At 44.1% G+C, this 18,555-nt stretch overlaps 1 protein-coding gene across 1 annotated transcript in view; it reads right to left on the bottom strand.

Moving 5' to 3' along the window:
- Positions 1 to 3,943: 3,943 nt before the first annotated feature.
- Positions 3,944 to 18,555, bottom strand: part of NEK11 (NIMA related kinase 11) — a 406,370-nt gene continuing 391,758 nt past the window's right edge. Inside the window, exon 16 of the mRNA XM_069730081.1 lies at positions 3,944 to 4,482. Within this exon, the coding sequence (XP_069586182.1) occupies positions 4,275 to 4,482 (208 nt within the window). The 3' untranslated portion in view covers positions 3,944 to 4,274. The remainder of the gene's footprint in view (positions 4,483 to 18,555) is intronic.

Below are 18,555 nucleotides of genomic sequence, written 5' to 3'. Positions count from 1 at the left end.
CTTTTCAAACAAAATAGCAAATAATGCCAAAAATGACAAATTCCTAAAATAAAATAAAACCCACAACAGTACTTTTGATGATTTTATTATAGACACAATGTTGTGATGAATTCATCATGACAATAATTAACATTAACAGATGAAATAATCAGGTAATTCTTCACAACATATCATCGTGTTATGCATGATTTCACATTTGATGGGAGCTCATACAGTCAAATCAGAGTGTAATACAATTATTTATGTGCACTGTTAGTCACCATTATGCCATACTTTCACCAAATATATTCTAAAATAGCACTCATTTTCAACTTTCTGTGGGCATGTAAATGTATATACACTTAGTATACAGTACAAATCAATATAAAGTTTTAAAAAAAATAACAGAGAAAGAAGAAACCTGACAAATTAACAATATAGTAATTATATATTAGCCACAAGAACAATTGCATGTACAGTAATGTTTGTTAGGTTCTTCCAGTCATGACAACAGGGGGCCAGAAACACCAAGGATGCTGGGCTGAGGATGCTGACTGCCATGGAATACTAGACCAGGGCAGCATGAATTGAATTGCTCATCCCTAAGGCTAGGTTCACATTGCGTTAACAGCAGCCCGTTCAACACATGCGTTAACGGGCTGCTGTTAACGCAAGTGCCGGTATGTCAGCGCGCTAGTGCAGATACAGCTAGCAGATGCTCAATCTGCGCTAGCAGTGACGGACCCGGAAATGCTGCAGCCCGTGTCCCAGGGTCCGTCACTCAATGACGGCACATCACGTTATGCCGCAGTGTAACGTAGTCAGTCTAACGGACGCCAAAAACGTAATGTGAACCTGGCCTAACAGACTCATAAAACATAGACATCTTGTGACAGAGTGTCACAAAATGAGACTTATTATCATCATGTCATACATCTTGGGATATGTTTAGCCAAGCGTAAAGGTGATAAAGGATTTATCTGTACATTTTTATGCCGTACCATTGTCGTAAATGGACTGACTACAAGTTGGTGGTCCTGACAATATAATGTAAGGGGACCCCAGCTGTTCCCTAATGACTGCCTACAAAGAAAGAATGGACATTAAATGTTAAGACACTTTGTCCTCCTTGAGGATACGCATTGAGAGAGATGCCTGGCAGCAGCTTGCCTTTCTCTACCTATTAAATACGATTGAAAATTTGGCTGATCCAGGAATGGTTTCTGAACCCTTAGGGTATGTTTCCACGGTCAGTAAATGCTGCGGGTTGGACGCTGCGTACTTCCATAGCGTCCAACCTGCACCGGTCAGATGTTACCTCATAGTGGATGGGATTTCAAGAAATCCCATGTCCACTATGCGTGCACCAACGCCCGTGGATCTCCTGCGGAGACGGACATGCAGTGTGTCTTTCCAGACTGCAGCATGTCAATTTATCTTGTGGAAACACGAGTCTCCACAAGATAAATGTCACCCGTACAATGTATTGGACGTGGTGAATCCGCACGGTTCAATGAACACATGCGGAAAAGCCGGCAGCGCTTTGGACGCAGCGGACATGTGCAGCGTCCAACGTGCTGCCAATTACCGACCGTGTGCACATACCCTTAGGTCTTCAGACACAGGCTGATGATCAAAAGAACAAATGCACATAGATCCCCTTCCCATATCACTGATCAGTGCTTATTAGTGCTGTTTGTCTACCTGTGTAAATGGTTCCACTGAGGGTGAGAAGTAATGGAGGCATCTCAGTAAGTTCCTCATCCACATGGACTGGCACGTGTAATGAAACATGATACTCCATCGCCCATATTGAATTATTAATATCATAACTATATTCAGGAGACTATAATATTTATTTTATTCTCGTCTAATCGTTCACATTTTACCCAAAAGTTCATAAATATTCCAGAAGAAATATTAGTCTGCTTGGGCCTCAGGGTGCATGAATGTGAAAGCAACTCTGTACATTGTAACATTTTCATAATATGTAATATAACATGGATGATGACAACAATGATTTTCAAAACAATAGTTATTGAGAAAGTTAAAAAGTTTAAAAAAAAAGAAGGAAAACCAAACAATTTTTTTTAAAGCATGAAGGATGAACTGACAACTGGTACTTTCTTACATTTCATGGATGTTAAAGAGAATTTATCATCTAAAGGACCACTCCAGCATTTTTTTAACTGCTCCTTCCCCTGTCACCAATCAGTAATGAGTATGTAATAAGTGTATTAAAATACTTAGGCCGGGATCACACACAGCAAAATACGGCCGAGTCTCGCAGGTTAAAACCAAGCTCTGGCACCGGCACTCCAGAGCGGAGCGTGCGGCCGCACAGCAATACATGGAGTTGCACGCTCCGCTCCGGAGTGCCGGTGCCAGAGCTTGGTTTTAACCTGCGAGACTCGGCCGTATCTCGCTTTAGTGTTACTCCGGCCTTATACTGCTGTCTTCTGTCGTTTCCAGCATTGTACCGATCCCCTCCTGCAAAACATGACCACAATTGTGAACAGCGGGCTCACATGGCATTTCTGTGTAGAACAGAGGTCACTTTCACAATGTAAGCCCATGTACGTCTCATAGAATTTCATTAATAGTGCAACTAACGAACATAAGAGATGGCAAGAAATAACTGATGTCACATGACACAGAAGAGTACCAGAGCAGCGCTGGAAACGGTAGAATATAGCAACTGGCAGGTATTTTAATGCGCTTATTAAACACATACTATTAATTGATAACAAAGGGAGGGGGGGGGGCATAAAAATAAAACACCAGAGTGGTCCTGTAAGAATAGAGTGTTGAACCTCAGACTAGTGATTACGCTAAACACCACTTGTCCAGGAAGTCTGTACCCTGAACATCGGGTGTTTCCCGTGCTATCATCTGCATGACAACGTGAGAAACACTGGTGGCTCTGATCAGTGGTAAGCTGATGAGAGAGTACTACTCCCGTCCACACTGTTGGCTCACGCTATCCTCTGACAGCGTGGGAATCGCAGCTATCCTCTGACAGCGTGTGAATCACAGCTCTCTGACTGGCGGTAATGAACTTACCGCTGATCAGAGTTTGCGTTTATCACGCTGTCACACAGATGACAGAGTGGGAAACACTGGATGTTCAGGCCCCTCATTCATCTCAAGAGGGTTTGGATTTGGGTACCAATCTGGTACCCAAACCAAACTTTTTTTTTAGATGTTCGGCCGAACCCACTGGACCCGAACATCCACGGGTTTGCTCATCACTAGCGCTGAATAAGGTGATCGTTTTAGTTAATATATGACAAAATTGGTGACAGGCTCCCTTTAAGTAAAAGTTTTGAATTGTCGGGACTTCTATACAAATACTTTAACATAAACAAAGTGGTACCTGAAAGGTGTTCAGAAAATGACCTATTTTTTCAGAAACCGCACCACTCTTAGCTGTGGACTGTAACAGGTGCAACAGCTCAATTCAAAGAAGCCCTCCTACTAACGTTTTCATGCAGTAAATGTTATGTAGGGTGAGTATGTTAATATAATCACCTACCATGACTGTCTCCGGTGTTCAGCACCATTCTTCTCTGCTTCTGAGTGATGTCACCGCAACTTCCGCTAGCCTCCTCACTCTCTGCTCCATAGAGTTACAATGAAAGCCTGTGGGGCCTCGTTCTCACACTCCATATGCTCTCACTGTTCAAGTCGCTTCCGGGTCACACAGAACACAGTGTGGCGCTGCCAGTCTGCAGAGCGGTGACATCAGTAACAAGCAGACAATGACGGCGAAGGACACTGGAGAGAGCGGCTGTAGGCGAGTATATTAGTACACTCACACTACATTACATGCGCATATACACACATTGGGAGGACTTCTTCAATTAAAGTATTTATGGATTGGCTTCAATACCTGTTGCAGCCTGTGGATATGACAGATGATGTGCTGTTAATAAAAAAAAAAAAAAGGAGCCCCATTTGTTACTCTCATCAACCACTTTAATAAGAAACCAACGGCAAAGCCTACTGCACATACTGTACACTTCTGACAATCTACTGCACACACGGCAGGGCCCCATTACCTTCCTAACACACCATTTATCTGTAATATTATGTAATACTGTTGTATCCAGTCATCCAAAGCAACATGTCAGAAATTTCAATATGTTCCTTTCCATAAATTCTCTTGTGAATGAAAAAATCTTTGACAGCACAAGACGTGCAGCTGTAATGTGCCGTCCAATCTGCAGCATGTGGAGATGGATCTCAGTAACACATGCCTGCAAGTGACTTTATTCCTCCGGGGGTTATTAATTTCAGCATTTGTCCCGTCTTGGTGACGCTGCGGAGAGCTCTTCTTCAAAGTACAGAATCTGGTCCACCAGAAAACATTCACTTGCTCTGGAAACAAGAGTCTCCAGATGCTTCTTCACTTCTTTTTCACTGGTGTTATCTTGACGTGCCTTTTGGAGGTAATTGTAAACTTTTTCAAAGCATTTTTCTCCCATGCTTTGTATGGCAGACCTACAAGACAAATCAAAGCAAAATATATTATGATGCTGCATATCAAACATTTTTACATATGATTTACCCCGTTCAAAATACCCAGCTGATATGTGAAAACCATCAGCAAGCAGAAAATGGATGTTATTATGGTTTTAATTTTTAGGTTAGGTTCTTTTATTCTAATATTTTATTGTGTACAAAAAAGAGCTATCCGTATTATATTGTCAGTCCTAATAACTCATTAGTACACACAACACATTACTGTAGTAAACCACAGCTCCAGTCAAACCCAGGGGGTAACTACAACAGGTCAGGGATTGCAATCGCACCCGGGCCCTAGAGCCTAGGGGGCCCTAAAAGTCCCTTTGGCATATAGAAAAAGACTATTGCTATTAAAGATTTAAAATATTTGGGGGCCCTGTTGGAGCTTTCCCATCAGGGCCCATGACATTCAAATTACGCCACTGGTCAAACCAAAAGTTTGAATGCAGTTAATCTTAATCTCATCTATCCTTCCAAATCATACTCAAGGTGATATAAGACTATAACTTTTTGAAGTTCAAAGACCTGCCCATTTTTAAAATGAACACATGACATACATGACCTATCACTGCACCCTGCAGTCATTCTGATGTAGATGAGAGGAGAGCGCCGAGTCTAGTGATTGGTTGCAGTGGTCATGTGCTGTGGTCATGATGTCATTATACAACGACCAAGGGCAGATGCTGAAAAGGCAGCACTCCATATTTTGCAATGTGGAAAAAAGATGAACTTTATTCAGATCCACATGTCTGGGCAACATTTCGGCTCACACTGAGCCTTTCTCAAGCCAGGCTTGATCCCGGAGGCAGATATTATTACTGAAGTGATGTTTTTATTTTATTTTTTTGAGGATACTGTTTTAAATGCGGGAGGCGGTCCTGTTACTGTGCAGAGCGACACTATGTCGCCTTTTTTTCTTCATCTAGTATAGTTTAGAAGTTGTCAAAAAATTAAGTAATGTGTTTTACAAGCGGTGCTCTAGCTATCTGTTATTTCCTGCAGAGAAGAGCCCTGGCTGGAAAAAGGGATGGTGGTCTGTACTGGATGATGATGAAAAACAAAGATGAAGGACTTCACCTAGAGATGTCACTGTTGAGTCAGTGGGTTACCTGTACACTGACACTATACACTGTATACTACATATAGCAGTCCTGTGTACAATGTCACCAGTGATCACTGTATTACCTTTACACTGACACTACATACAGAGCTCCTGTGTATAATGTCATTGATCACAGTATAACCTGTACAATATATACAGTGCTCGTGTGTATAATGTCACTGTTGATCACTATATTACCTGTACACTAGTACTGTATACAGAGTTCTTGTGTATAATGTCACCTAGATCACTGTATTACCTGTACACTATACATTGTATACAGATCTCCTGTGTATAATATCACCGGTGATTACTGTATTAGCTGTACACTGACACTATATACAGAGCTCCTGTGTATAATGTCACCAGTAATCACTGTATTACCTGTACACAGACACTGTATACCAAGTGCAGATCACCTTTGTATAATGGCACTTATGGTGATATTAGTATTGTGTTATTTTATTAATGATCAGTATTGTGGTATTCAGTCACTATGTGGTGTTAATATGTTGTCCGGCCATGGTGTGGTGGTATTTGTTCCTTGTATGTGCTATTATTTGGTCACTATGTGGTGGTAAAATGTTGTCTGGTCATGGTGTGGTGGTATTTGTTCCTTGAATGTGGTATTACTGGTCACCATGTGGTGGCAATATGTGATCTGGACATGGTGCGGTGGTATTTGTCACTTGTATGTGATACTATTTGGTCACTGTGGTGGTAATATGTGGTCTGAACATGGTGTGGCGGTATTTGCTCCTTGTATGTGGTATTATAGGTCTCCATGTGGTGGTAATACGGTGTCTGGTCATGGTGCGGTGGTATTTGTCCCTTGTATATGATATTATTGGTCATTTTAAAAATTGTGAAATAAATAAAAATATACTTAAATTGTATTGGATATTTTACCAAATGATTAATAGGATAGAGTAGAGCTCAGCCAAAAGAGTCTACCTTGTCGTGGTGGCGGCTTTAAAAAATATTTTAGCCAAAACAAAAGCTGCTGGCCAAAACTAGTCTGATTGCCGTATGTGGAGTCGGGAAGGAATTTTTTTCCCCAATGTGGAGCTTACTCTTTGCCACATGGGTTTTTTTTGCCTTCCTCTGGATCAACATGTTAGGGCATGTTAGGTTAGGCTATGGGTTGAACTAGATGGACTTATAGTCTTCCTTCAACCTTAATAACTATGTAACTATATGTGTGATCTGGTGATGGGAATGGTTAATGTGCGATTGGTGAGAAGTGGAGTTTTTCCAAGAGAGAGAGAGGTGAGGCTGTGGACAGTTTGAGGGGTGGAGCCTGGGCGGAGTCTCAGGGGACCCAGAAAATTTTGCCAGTATGGGGCCCCGAAATTCCTAGTGGCAGCCCTGTGGTGCAGCAGAGCTGGCAGAAGAAGAGGACAGAAATTTTACTAATTACTATATGGGGAGAAAATATGGGCAGTGCAACAATCAAGAAGAGGAGGGACAGAAGACTGCGCATAGGCAGTGCATGAAAGAGGGAGCCCCAGTTTCTACCTGCTCTGAGTACTGTAGTTCTTGAGTAGAAGGAGCAAAGTTCTGCCCCCACTTCTTATGATCTATTTCTAGAGGAGAGAGACACCTGGTGATTGGTATTTTACAGCATAATCAACATGTTTTACAATTAAATTTATTTACAATTTTACTCTTTAATACACTGACATTCAAATTGAGATACAATTATTCATTATTTATTGAATTAAAAAAATTGAAATGAAAATATTACAGTACTAGGTTATTCTCAAGTTCTTAAACGTCTTTAAATAGTTAGTCAGTATAAAAATAAGCAAGTTTGCATTTGACTTTCTAATTTATCTGCTCTAATTCTCCTGCAATGACAGGTTTTATCTTTTATAGTGTACAGCTGGTTTCCATGGAGTGAGCAGTAGTTACATTCCAGGAGAGGGGTTAACTCTTAATATAATAGTCTGCTCTCATCTCTTCTGAAGAGAAGCAGCTATAAATTACCAGTTTTCAAAGCAGGCCTGTTAAGTTCGGCTATATGCTCTTGCTGTCCAGAGCCAAGCATGTGCTTTTCAAATGCTTTGTTATCTCTATAAGTAAATATAGTGATAACAGTAATAGTCTTTATAACAAACCACTTTGGCTGAATGTGTTACAGCACAACTTGTGCTGAGCGCTTTAGTTCTACATATCTACAGTTCTACTTTTCACCAGAACTCTCACTCGAGGATGAGAGCCAGCCGTGCCAGGAACTCAGAAGTAAGGAAAATAGGAAGAATGCAACTTGAGAATACAATACCCTTTTGAAAAACTGAATATTTGTAGGAATGCACACGTAGCCTTTCTTAAACCATCACAACAGAAAGATATCACAATGCAGAATGTTCAGTTTTATGACTTTTAATACAACAAAAGCTATTGAATTTGTGTAGTTTTGTGTTGAATCACGCATTTCTGCATCAGGATATCTTTCGGATTTTTTTTAAATTTAAGACAGGCTGCATCTTCAAGTGAAATGAATATATCTCAGTCTTGGATTTGTGCCATTCGGCTATACATAGAAGTAAAGTTTTAGAAATGTAGAGATGGTGAGGATTGCATTATGTTTTAAGTAATGGAGACATATTATAATATGGATGGCAACAAGCAACCAATGTATACACAACCAAAACACATAACATAGCGCCTATAAATTGTTCAAGCTAGTACTTATATAAGAAGCAGTTTCATTGACATTTGGCAGAGCTCAGCGGGTAAAGCCCTTAAGAATTCTCGTTCTGCCCTTAGCATACCTTAGGCAAATTATGTTCTCTTTCAGTAAGTAACTACGGTCACTAAACAAGCCAAGAACAGTTGGCAGCTAAGATAGATTTGATGTACTAGAGAGGAAAAAGGTAAATGCAGATCACCAATCATATGAAAAAAAGAATTATGCATCTAATGTCCAGAATCATCAAGATATTTCATTCCCCAGGGACACAAAGAAACAGATTGTACTTAGATAATGAGCATATGCTATGGACTACAAAGACATGAAATTAGACAGCAGAGGATGCAAGGACAACTAATCATTTCTGTCTGTAAGGAAAATCATCATGGTTTAACAAATGTGTCCACATATCCAACATACAGGATAAATGATTAATTAGTTCAAAATAAAGCAATGCATTCTATTTAAATGGGTTGTCCACTACTTGGACAACCATTTCTGAATCCATATAGTTCCCCCCAATCAGCGCTGGTTTCACTCTCCCCTCCTTTGGACAAATCAAGACATACGAAGGAAGTGAGAGCTGATGCTGTTCTCTCCCTTTCTCCAGATGCCCATAGGAGAGGAGAGTGAAGCCAGCACTGATTGGCTGCAGGGATCGTGTGGCGTAACAATGTCATGTGAGCCCCAGGAGAGCCAATGGTAACACTGCTGGAATGGCGCCATCACCTGAGATGTGTAAAAGTGTTGTTATTTTATTGGGGGGGGGGGATATAGGGATTCAGAAAGCATTGTCAGAGTAGGGGACAACTACTTTAATCACATAACTTGATACAATAAAACATTCAATAGGCACACTACAATAAATAAAAGCAAATATATCACTATGTTTATTAATACTATTATTATTAGTTATAGTGATATTTTTGCATTTATTTATTGGAGTGTGACTACACATAGTGCTTTTATTGCATAAGTTTATTTGATGCTAGCCACAGCATAAATGTGCAACAAAAAAATATTACTTTAATAGTACAGGTGTGCTTGCCCTTGTTTTTTTTTTTACATTCTCTTTAAATCTCTTTAGAACAGATATTTTGGTCATCTCAAATAAACGATTTCATAGAGCAGATGTGGACAAAGTGTAGCCTGCAAGTCATATGTGGTCTATAGGCTGTTCTCGTGCAGCCTGAAGGCCGGGTCAACCAAAGGCCTTTATACACAGGCGTCCCGCAACACACACGAATGCCCTCTGCTCAGCGTCTCACTTTCACTGCTGTCTTTACTCTTGGGTTACAATAAAGATACCAGTGAAATCAATGATGGATCAGGGAGCTGATGGATTCCTCTTCCACCAATGGGTCTGCGCATCTGAGAGCGCTGCAAGCGCAATTACGGGTTGAGGTTGGAATACATAAACTAAATGTCCCTTGTGATGTTGCTCGACAATTAAGGATAGCACTTCCAACATAACGTATATCACCAAAAAACAGGGAAGGTGACAAAATACCAGGAAAAAATAAGTTAATTCCAAAATCCAAGAACTATATATACAGTACAGACCAAAAGTTTGGACACACCTTCTCATTTAAAGATTTTTCTGTATTTTCATGACTATGAAAATTGTACATTCACACCGAAGGCATCAAAACTATGAATTAACACATGTGGAATTATATACTTGACAAAAAAGTGTGAAACAACTGAAATTATGTCTTATATTCTAAGTTCTTCAAAGTAGCCACCTTTTGCTTTGATGACTGCTTTGCACACTCTTGGCATTCTCTTGATGAGCTTCAATAGGTAGTCACCGGAAATGGTCTTCCAACAATCTTGAAGGAGTTCCCAGAGATGCTTAGCACTTGTTGGCCCTTTTGCCTTCACTCTGAGGTCCAGCTCACCCCAAACCATCTTGATTGGGTTCAGGTCTGGTGACTGTGGAGGCCAGGTCATCTGGCGTAGCACCCCATCACTCTCCTTCTTGGTCAAATAGCCATTACATAGCCTGGAGGTGTGTTTGGGGTCATTGTCCTATTGAAAAATAAATGATGGTACAACTAAACGCAAACCGGATGGAATAGCATGCCGCTGCAAGATGCTGTGGTAGCCATGCTGGTTCAGTATGCCTTCAATTTTTAATAAATCTGCAACAGTGTCACCAGCAAAGCACCCCCACACCATCACACCTCCTCCTCCATGCTTCACGGTGGGAACCAGGCATGTAGAGTCCTGTTGTGAATTCTGTTGTCGAACTCCCTCCTGTGGTCGTGAATGGTACTTCGGCGAGTTCTGTCCATGGACTCCCTCTGGTGGCTGTGAATGAAGCTGCTGCTTCTGAGGTTCCTTACTCAGGTGACGTGGTTTATCCTTTGGTTGGCTGCTCTATTTAACTCCACTCAGATCGTTACTCCATGCCAGCTGTCAATGTTCCTGCATTGGTTCAGTTCGCTCTTGGATCTTTATGGTGACCTGTCTTCTCCAGCAGAAGCTAAGTTCCTGATAGTTATTATTTGTTCATTGTTTCCTTGTCCAGCTGGTTATCATGATTTTGTCTTGCTAGCTGGAAGCTCTGGGATGCAGAGTGGTATCTCCGCACCGTTAGTCGGTGCGGAGGTCTTTTTGCACACTCTGCGTGGTCTTTTGTAGTTTTCGTGCTGACCGCAAAGATACCTTTCCTATCCTCTGTCTGCTTAGTAAGTCTGGCCTCCCTTTGCTGAAACCTGTTTCATTTCTGCGTTTGTGACTTTCATCTTTACTCACAGTCAATATATGTGGGGGGGCTGCCTTTTCCTTTGGGGAATTTCTCTGAGGCAAGGTAGGCTTTATTTTTTATCTCTAGGGCTAGCTAGCTCTTAGGCTGTGAAGAGGCGTCTAGGGAGAGTCAGGAACGCTCCACGGCTATTTCTAGTTGTTGTGATAGGATTAGGGCCTGCGGTCAGCAGAGCTCCCACATCCCAGAGCTTGTCCTGTGTGAGTTTAACTATCAGGTCGTGCCGGGTGCTCCTAACCACCAGGTCATATCAGTACAGCTGGCCAAAAGTATTAATGCATCTCAATAGAGGGATAAGAGAAGCTCTGAGACCATTTTTTTTTCTTTGCACTGTGTTTTGTCTTTCTTTTCCCCTAAACTTTTGGGTGGTTCAGGACACAGGTGTAGAGATGGACATTCAAGGTCTGTCCTCTTGTGTGGATCATCTCACTGCAAGGGTACAAAACATTCAAGATTTTGTGGTTCAGAATCCTATGTTAGAGCCTAGAATTCCTATTCCTGATTTATTTTCTGGGGATAGATCTAAGTTTCTGAATTTCAAAAATAATTGTAAACTGTTTCTAGCTTTGAAACCCCGCTCCTCTGGTGACCCCGTTCAACAAGTAAAAATCATTATTTCTTTGTTGCGTGGTGACCCTCAAGACTGGGCATTTTCCTGCATTGCGTGATGTTGATGCGTTTTTTCTGGTGCTTGGATTGCTTTATGATTAACCAAATTCAGTGGATCAGGCAGAGAAAATCTTGCTGGCTTTGTGTCAGGGTCAGGATGAAGCGGAGGTGTACTGTCAGAAGTTTAGAAATTGGTCTGTGCTTACTCAGTGGAATGAGTGTGCCCTGGCGGCAATTTTCAGAAAGGGTCTTTCTGAAGCCCTTAAGGATGTCATGGTGGGATTTCCCACGCCTGCTGGTCTGAATGAGTCTATGTCCTTGGCCATTCAGATCGATCGGCGCTTGCGTGAGCGCAAAGCTGTACACCATCTGGTGGTATTCTCTGAGCATAGGCCTGAGCCTATGCAGTGTGATAGGACTTTGACCAGAGCTGAACGGCAAGAACACAGACGTCGGAATGGGCTGTGTTTTTACTGTGGTGAATCCACTCATGCTATCTCCGATTGTCCTAAGCGCACTAAGCGGTTCGCTAGGTCTGCCACCATTGGTACTGTACAGTCTAAATTTCTTTTGTCCGTTACTCTGATTTGCTCTCTGTTGTCCTATTCTGTTATGGCATTTGTGGATTCAGGCGCTGCCCTAAATTTGATGGACTTGGAGTTTGCCAGGCGCTGTGGTTTTTTCTTGGAGCCCTTGCAGTATCCTATTCCATTGAGAGGAATTGATGCTACGCCTTTGGCCAAGAATAAGCCTCAGTACTGGACTCAATTGACCATGTGCATGGCTCCTGCACATCAGGAGGATATTCGCTTTTTGGTGTTGCATAATCTGCATGATGTGGTCGTTTTGGGGTTGCCATGGCTACAGGTCCATAATCCAGTGTTAGATTGGAAATCTATGTCTGTGTCTGGCTGGGGTTGTCAGGGGGTACATGGTGATGTTCCATTGTTGTCAATTTCGCCTTCCACTCCTTCTGAAGTCCCTGAATTTTTATCGGATTACCGGGATGTATTTGAAGAGCCCAAATCCGGTGCCCTACCTCCTCATAGGGATTGCGATTGTGCTATTAATTTGATTCCTGGTAGTAAGTTTCCTAAGGGCCGTCTGTTTAATTTATCTGTGCCAGAGCACGCCGCTATGCGGAGTTATATAAAGGAATCCTTGGAGAAGGGTCATATTCGCCCGTCGTCGTCACCATTGGGAGCAGGGTTCTTTTTTGTGGCCAAGAAGGATGGCTCTTTGAGACCTTGTATTGATTACCGCCTTCTTAATAAGATCACAGTCAAATTTCAGTATCCTTTGCCGCTGCTGTCTGATTTGTTTGCTCGGATTAAGGGGGCTAGTTGGTTCACCAAGATAGATCTTCGAGGGGCGTATAATCTTGTGCGAATTAAACAGGGCGATGAATGGAAAACAGCATTTAACACGCCCGAGGGCCATTTTGAGTACCTGGTTATGCCATTCGGGCTTTCTAATGCTCCATCTGTGTTTCAGTCCTTTATGCATGACATCTTTCGAGAGTAACTGGATAGATTCATGATTGTATATTTGGATGACATTTTGGTCTTTTCGGATGATTGGGAGTCTCATGTGAAGCAGGTCAGAATGGTGTTCCAGGTCCTTCGTGCGAATTCCTTGTTTGTGAAGGGGTCAAAGTGTCTCTTTGGAGTTCAGAAGGTTTCATTTTTGGGTTTCATTTTTTCCCCTTCTACTATCGAGATGGACTCTGTTAAAGTTCAGGCCATTTATGATTGGACTCAGCCGACATCTGTGAAGAGCCTGCAGAAGTTCCTGGGCTTTGCTAATTTTTACCGTCGCTTCATCGCTAATTTTTCTAGTATTGCTAAACCGTTGACTGATTTGACCAAGAAAGGTGCTGATGTGGTCAATTGGTCCTCTGCGGCTGTAGAGGCTTTTCAGGAGTTGAAGCGTCGTTTTTCTTCTGCCCCTAAAAGTGGTGCCAGCCAGATGTTTCGCTCCCGTTTCAGGTCGAGGTTGATGCTTCTGAGATTGGAGCAGGGGCTGTTTTGTCGCAAAGAAGTTCTGATGGCTCGGTGATGAAACCATGTGCCTTCTTTTCTAGAAAATTCTCGCCTGCTGAGCGCAATTATGATGTTGGCAATCGAGAGTTGTTGGCCATGAAGTGGGCATTCGAGGAGTGGCGACATTGGCTTGAAGGAGCTAAACATCGCGTGGTGGTCTTGACGGATCACAAGAATTTGACTTATCTCGAGTCTGCCAAACGGTTGAATCCTAGACAGGCTCGATGGTCGCTCTTTTTCTCCCGTTTTGATTTTGTGGTTTCATACCTTCCGGGATCTAAGAATGTGAAGGCTGATGCCCTGTCAAGGAGTTTTGTGCCTGACTCTCCGGGTGTTCCGGAGCAGGCGGGTATTCTTAAAGAGGGGGTAATTTTGTCTGCCATCTCCCCTGATTTGCGGCGAGTGCTGCAGAAGTTTCAGGCTGATAGACCTGACCGTTGTCCAGCAGAGAGACTGTTTGTCCCTGATAGATGGACTAGTAGAGTTATCTCTGAGGTTCATTGTTTGGTGTTGGCTGGTCATCCTGGAATCTTTGGTACCAGAGATTTGGTGGCTAGATCCTTCTGGTGGCCTTCTTTGTCACGGGATGTGCGTTCTTTTGTGCAGTCCTGTGGGACTTGTGCTCGGGCTAAGCCCTGCTGTTCTCGTGCCAGTGGGTTGCTTTTGCCCTTGCCGGTCCCGAAGAGGCCCTGGACCCATATTTCCATGGATTTTATTTCTGATCTCCCTGTTTCTCAAAGGATGTCGGTCATTTGGGTGGTTTGTGATCGCTTCTCTAAGATGGTCCATTTGGTACCCTTGTCTAAATTGCCTTCCTCCTCTGATTTGGTGCCATTGTTTTTCCAGCATGTGGTTCGTTTGCATGGCATTCCAGAGAACATCGTCTCGGACAGAGGTTCCCAGTTTGTTTCGAGGTTTTGGCGGTCCTTTTGTGCTAAGATGGGCATTGATTTGTCTTTTTCTTCGGCTTTCCATCCTCAGACTAATGGCCAAACCGAACAAACTAATCAGACTTTGGAAGCATATCTGAGATGCTTTGTTTCTGCTGATCAGGATGATTGGGTGTCCTTCTTGCCTTTGGCTGAGTTCGCCCTTAATAATCGGGCCAGCTCGGCTACTTTAATTTCTCCTTTTTTCTGTAATTCTGGTTTCCATCCTCGTTTCTCTTCAGGGCAGGTTGAGCCTTCGGACTGTCCTGGTGTGGATACGGTGGTGGACAGGTTGCAGCAGATTTGGACTCATGTGGTGGACAATTTGACATTGTCCCAGGAGAAGGCTCAACGTTTCGCTAACCGCCGGCGCTGTGTTGGTCCCCGACTTCGTGTTGGGGATTTGGTTTGGTTGTCATCTCGTCATGTTCCTATGAAGGTTTCCTCTCCTAAGTTTAAGCCTCGTTTCATTGGGCCATATAAGATTTCTGAAGTTCTTAATCCTGTGTCATTTCGTTTGGACCTTCCAGCTTCTTTTGCCATCCATAATGTGTTCCATAGGTCGTTGTTGCGGAGATACGTGGCACCTATGGTTCCCTCCGTTGATCCTCCTGCCCCGGTGTTGGTCGAGGGGGAGTTGGAGTATGTGGTGGAGAAGATTTTGGATTCTCGTGTTTCGAGACGGAAACTCGAGTACCTGGTCAAGTGGAAGGGTTATGGTCAGGAAGATAATTCCTGGGTTTTTGCCTCTGATGTTCATGCTGCTGATCTAGTTCGTGCCTTTCATTTGGCTCATCCTGATCGGCAGTGGCGTAACTACAAAGTTAGGGGCCCCGGTGCGAACTTCCAAATGGGCCCCCCCCCTGCAGCCCTGCCATACAACTCAATGTAACCCCCATAGAATACAACGCAGCCCCCCTAATAGTGTAATGCAGCCCCTCCATACAGGGGCAGTGAGAAAGACACGAGCAAATGGTGACGAGGGGGCAGGGGAGAGGGCACAAGGGGGCTAGGGGAGACAGGCACAAGGGTAACATAGGGGGGCTAGGGAGCAAGGAAGACAGGCACAAGGGGACACATGGGGGCTAGGAGGCAGGGGAGAAGGTTACAAGGGGACTAGTGGGCAAGGGAGACTGACAGAAGGGGACAAGGGAGACTGACACAAGGGGACTAGTGGGCAAGGGAGCCTGACACAAGGGGCACATGGGGACAAGTGGGCAAGGGATACAAGCACAAGGGGACACAGGGACAAGTGGGAAAGGGAGACTGACACACAGGGACTAGTGGGCAAGGGAGACTGACACAAGCACAAGGGGACAAAGGAGACAGGCACATGGGGACACACAGGGACAAATGGGCAAGGGAGACTGGCACACGGGGACAAGGGACACAAGTCCCAGACACACACACACACAAACACTACAGATATCACACACACACACGATACCAGCTCATATACACAACTCACAATCTCCTCTCTGGTACAGGGGTGGCTGATGTGAATCGGCTGCAGCTCTGCAGCTCCGCAGCTCCTCAGCGTCTCCTGACTAAAGCGGCTCCGTCCCGCACCTCCCCCCCCCTGCTCTCACCTTCTATCCCGGGGCTGCAGAGCAGAAGCTGACAGTCTCACCTGGCATGATGACTGGAGCTGCTTCCTGTCTCTCACGTGCCCCGGCTGCCCCCTCCCCCTAGATACGCCTCGGACTGTTGCCGTGCAGGAGGAATCTCCTGCACTGCAACATGGTGTTGGGTGCCCCTGACCTGCCGGGCCCGGGCCCCTGACCTGCCGGGCCCGGTCGCACTGGCGACCGCTGCGACCGCGGTAGTTACGCCACTGCTGATCGGCCTGGGGGCTCTGGAGAGGGTTCGGTGACCCCTCCTCAAGGGGGGGTACTGTTGTGAATTCTGTTGTCGAACTCCCTCCTGTGGTCGTGAATGGTACTTCGGCGAGTTCTGTCCATGGACTCCCTCTGGTGGCTGTGAGTGAAGCTGCTGCTTCTGAGGTTCCTTACTCAGGTGACGTGGTTTATCCTTTGGTTGGCTGCTCTATTTAACTCCACTCAGATCGTTACTCCATGCCAGCTGTCAATGTTCCTGCATTGGTTCAGTTCGCTCTTGGATCTTTATGGTGACCTGTCTTCTCCAGCAGAAGCTAAGTTCCTGATAGTTATTATTTGTTCATTGTTTCCTTGTCCAGCTGGTTATCATGATTTTGTCCTGCTAGCTGGAAGCTCTGGGATGCAGAGTGGCATCTCCGCACCGTTAGTCGGTGCGGAGGTCTTTTTGCACACTCTGCGTGGTCTTTTGTAGTTTTTGTGCTGACCGCAAAGATACTTTTCCTATCCTCTGTCTGCTTAGTAAGTCTGGCCTCCCTTTGCTAAAACCTGTTTCATTTCTGCGTTTGTGACTTTCATCTTTACTCACAGTCAATATATGTGGGGGGGCTGCCTTTTCCTTTGGGGAATTTCTCTGAGGCAAGGTAGGCTTTATTTTCTATCTCTAGATCTCTAGGGCTAGCTAGCTCTTAGGCTGTGAAGAGGCGTCTAGGGAGAGTCAGGAACGCTCCACGGCTATTTCTAGTTGTTGTGATAGGATTAGGGCCTGCGGTCAGCAGAGCTCCCACATCCCAGAGCTTGTCCTGTGTGAGTTTAACTATCAGGTCGTGCCGGGTGCTCCTAACCACCAGGTCATAACAGAGTCCATCCGTTCACCTTTTCTGCGTCGCACAAAGACACGGTGGTTGGAACCAAAGATCTCAAATTTGGACTCATCAGACCAAAGCACAGATTTCCACTGGTCTAACATCCATTCCTTGTGTTCTTTATCCCAAACAAGTCTCTTCTGCTTGTTGCCTGTCCTTAGCAGTGGTTTCCTAGCAGCTATTTTACCATGAAGGCCTGCTGCACAAAGTCTCCTCTTAACAGTTGTTGTAGAGATGTGTCTGCTGCTAGAACTCTGTGTGGAATTGACCTGGTCTCTAATCTGAGCTGCTGTTAACCTGCAATTTCTGAGGCTGGTGACTCAGATAAACTTATCCTCAGAAGCAGAGGTGACTCTTGGTCTTCCTTTCCTGGGGCGGTCCTCATGTGAGCCAGTTTCTTTGTAGCGCTTGATGGTTTTTGCCACTGCACTTGGGGACACTTTCAAAGTTTTCCCAATTTTTGGGACTGACTGACCTTCATTTCTTAAAGTAATGATGGCCACTCGTTTTTCTTTACTTAGCTGCTTTTTTCTTGCCATAATACAAATTCTAACAGTCTATTCAGTAGGACTATCAGCTGTGTATCCACCAGACTTCTGCACAACACAACTGATGGTCCCAACCCCATTTATAAGGCAAGAAATCTCACTTATTAAACCTGACAGGGTACACCTGTGAAGTGAAAACCATTCCTGGTGACTACCTCTTGAAGCTCATCAAGAGAATGCCAAGAGTGTGCAAAGCAGTCATCAAAGCAAAAGGTGAATACTTTGAAGAACCTAGAATCTATATATATAATTGTCTAAGGTCCACTTCCGTCTGTTTGTCTGTAGCGGAAATCCCACGTCGCTGATTGGTCGCACCCAGCCGGCTGCAAGCAATCAGCGATATTGGGGCGGGATTTAAACACCGCTTCACTTTTTAGTATTGATGCTGCCTATGCCCCTCCACCCCACTTCTACTCACTTCTTTTTTCCTGTGATTTAGTCACCTTCCCCAGTTTATGGTGATATCCTTTCATTACTGCCCATGAGGCTGTGTGGGATGCATCATACTGTTCATGAGGGCCGTGCAGGGGACATCATACTGCACATGGGGGTTTTGTGGGGGACATCATATTGTGCATGCAGACTGTGTAGGGGACATCATATTGCACATGGGTGCTGAGTGGAGGGGCATCATATTGCACATGTGGCTGTGT

Source organism: Ranitomeya imitator, chromosome 6 (genome assembly GCF_032444005.1).
Source record: "Ranitomeya imitator isolate aRanImi1 chromosome 6, aRanImi1.pri, whole genome shotgun sequence".
Classification (NCBI taxonomy): domain Eukaryota; kingdom Metazoa; phylum Chordata; class Amphibia; order Anura; family Dendrobatidae; genus Ranitomeya; species Ranitomeya imitator.
The sequence above is the reverse complement of the archived record's forward strand: the minus strand, read 5'-3'. Positions and strand labels throughout refer to the sequence as shown.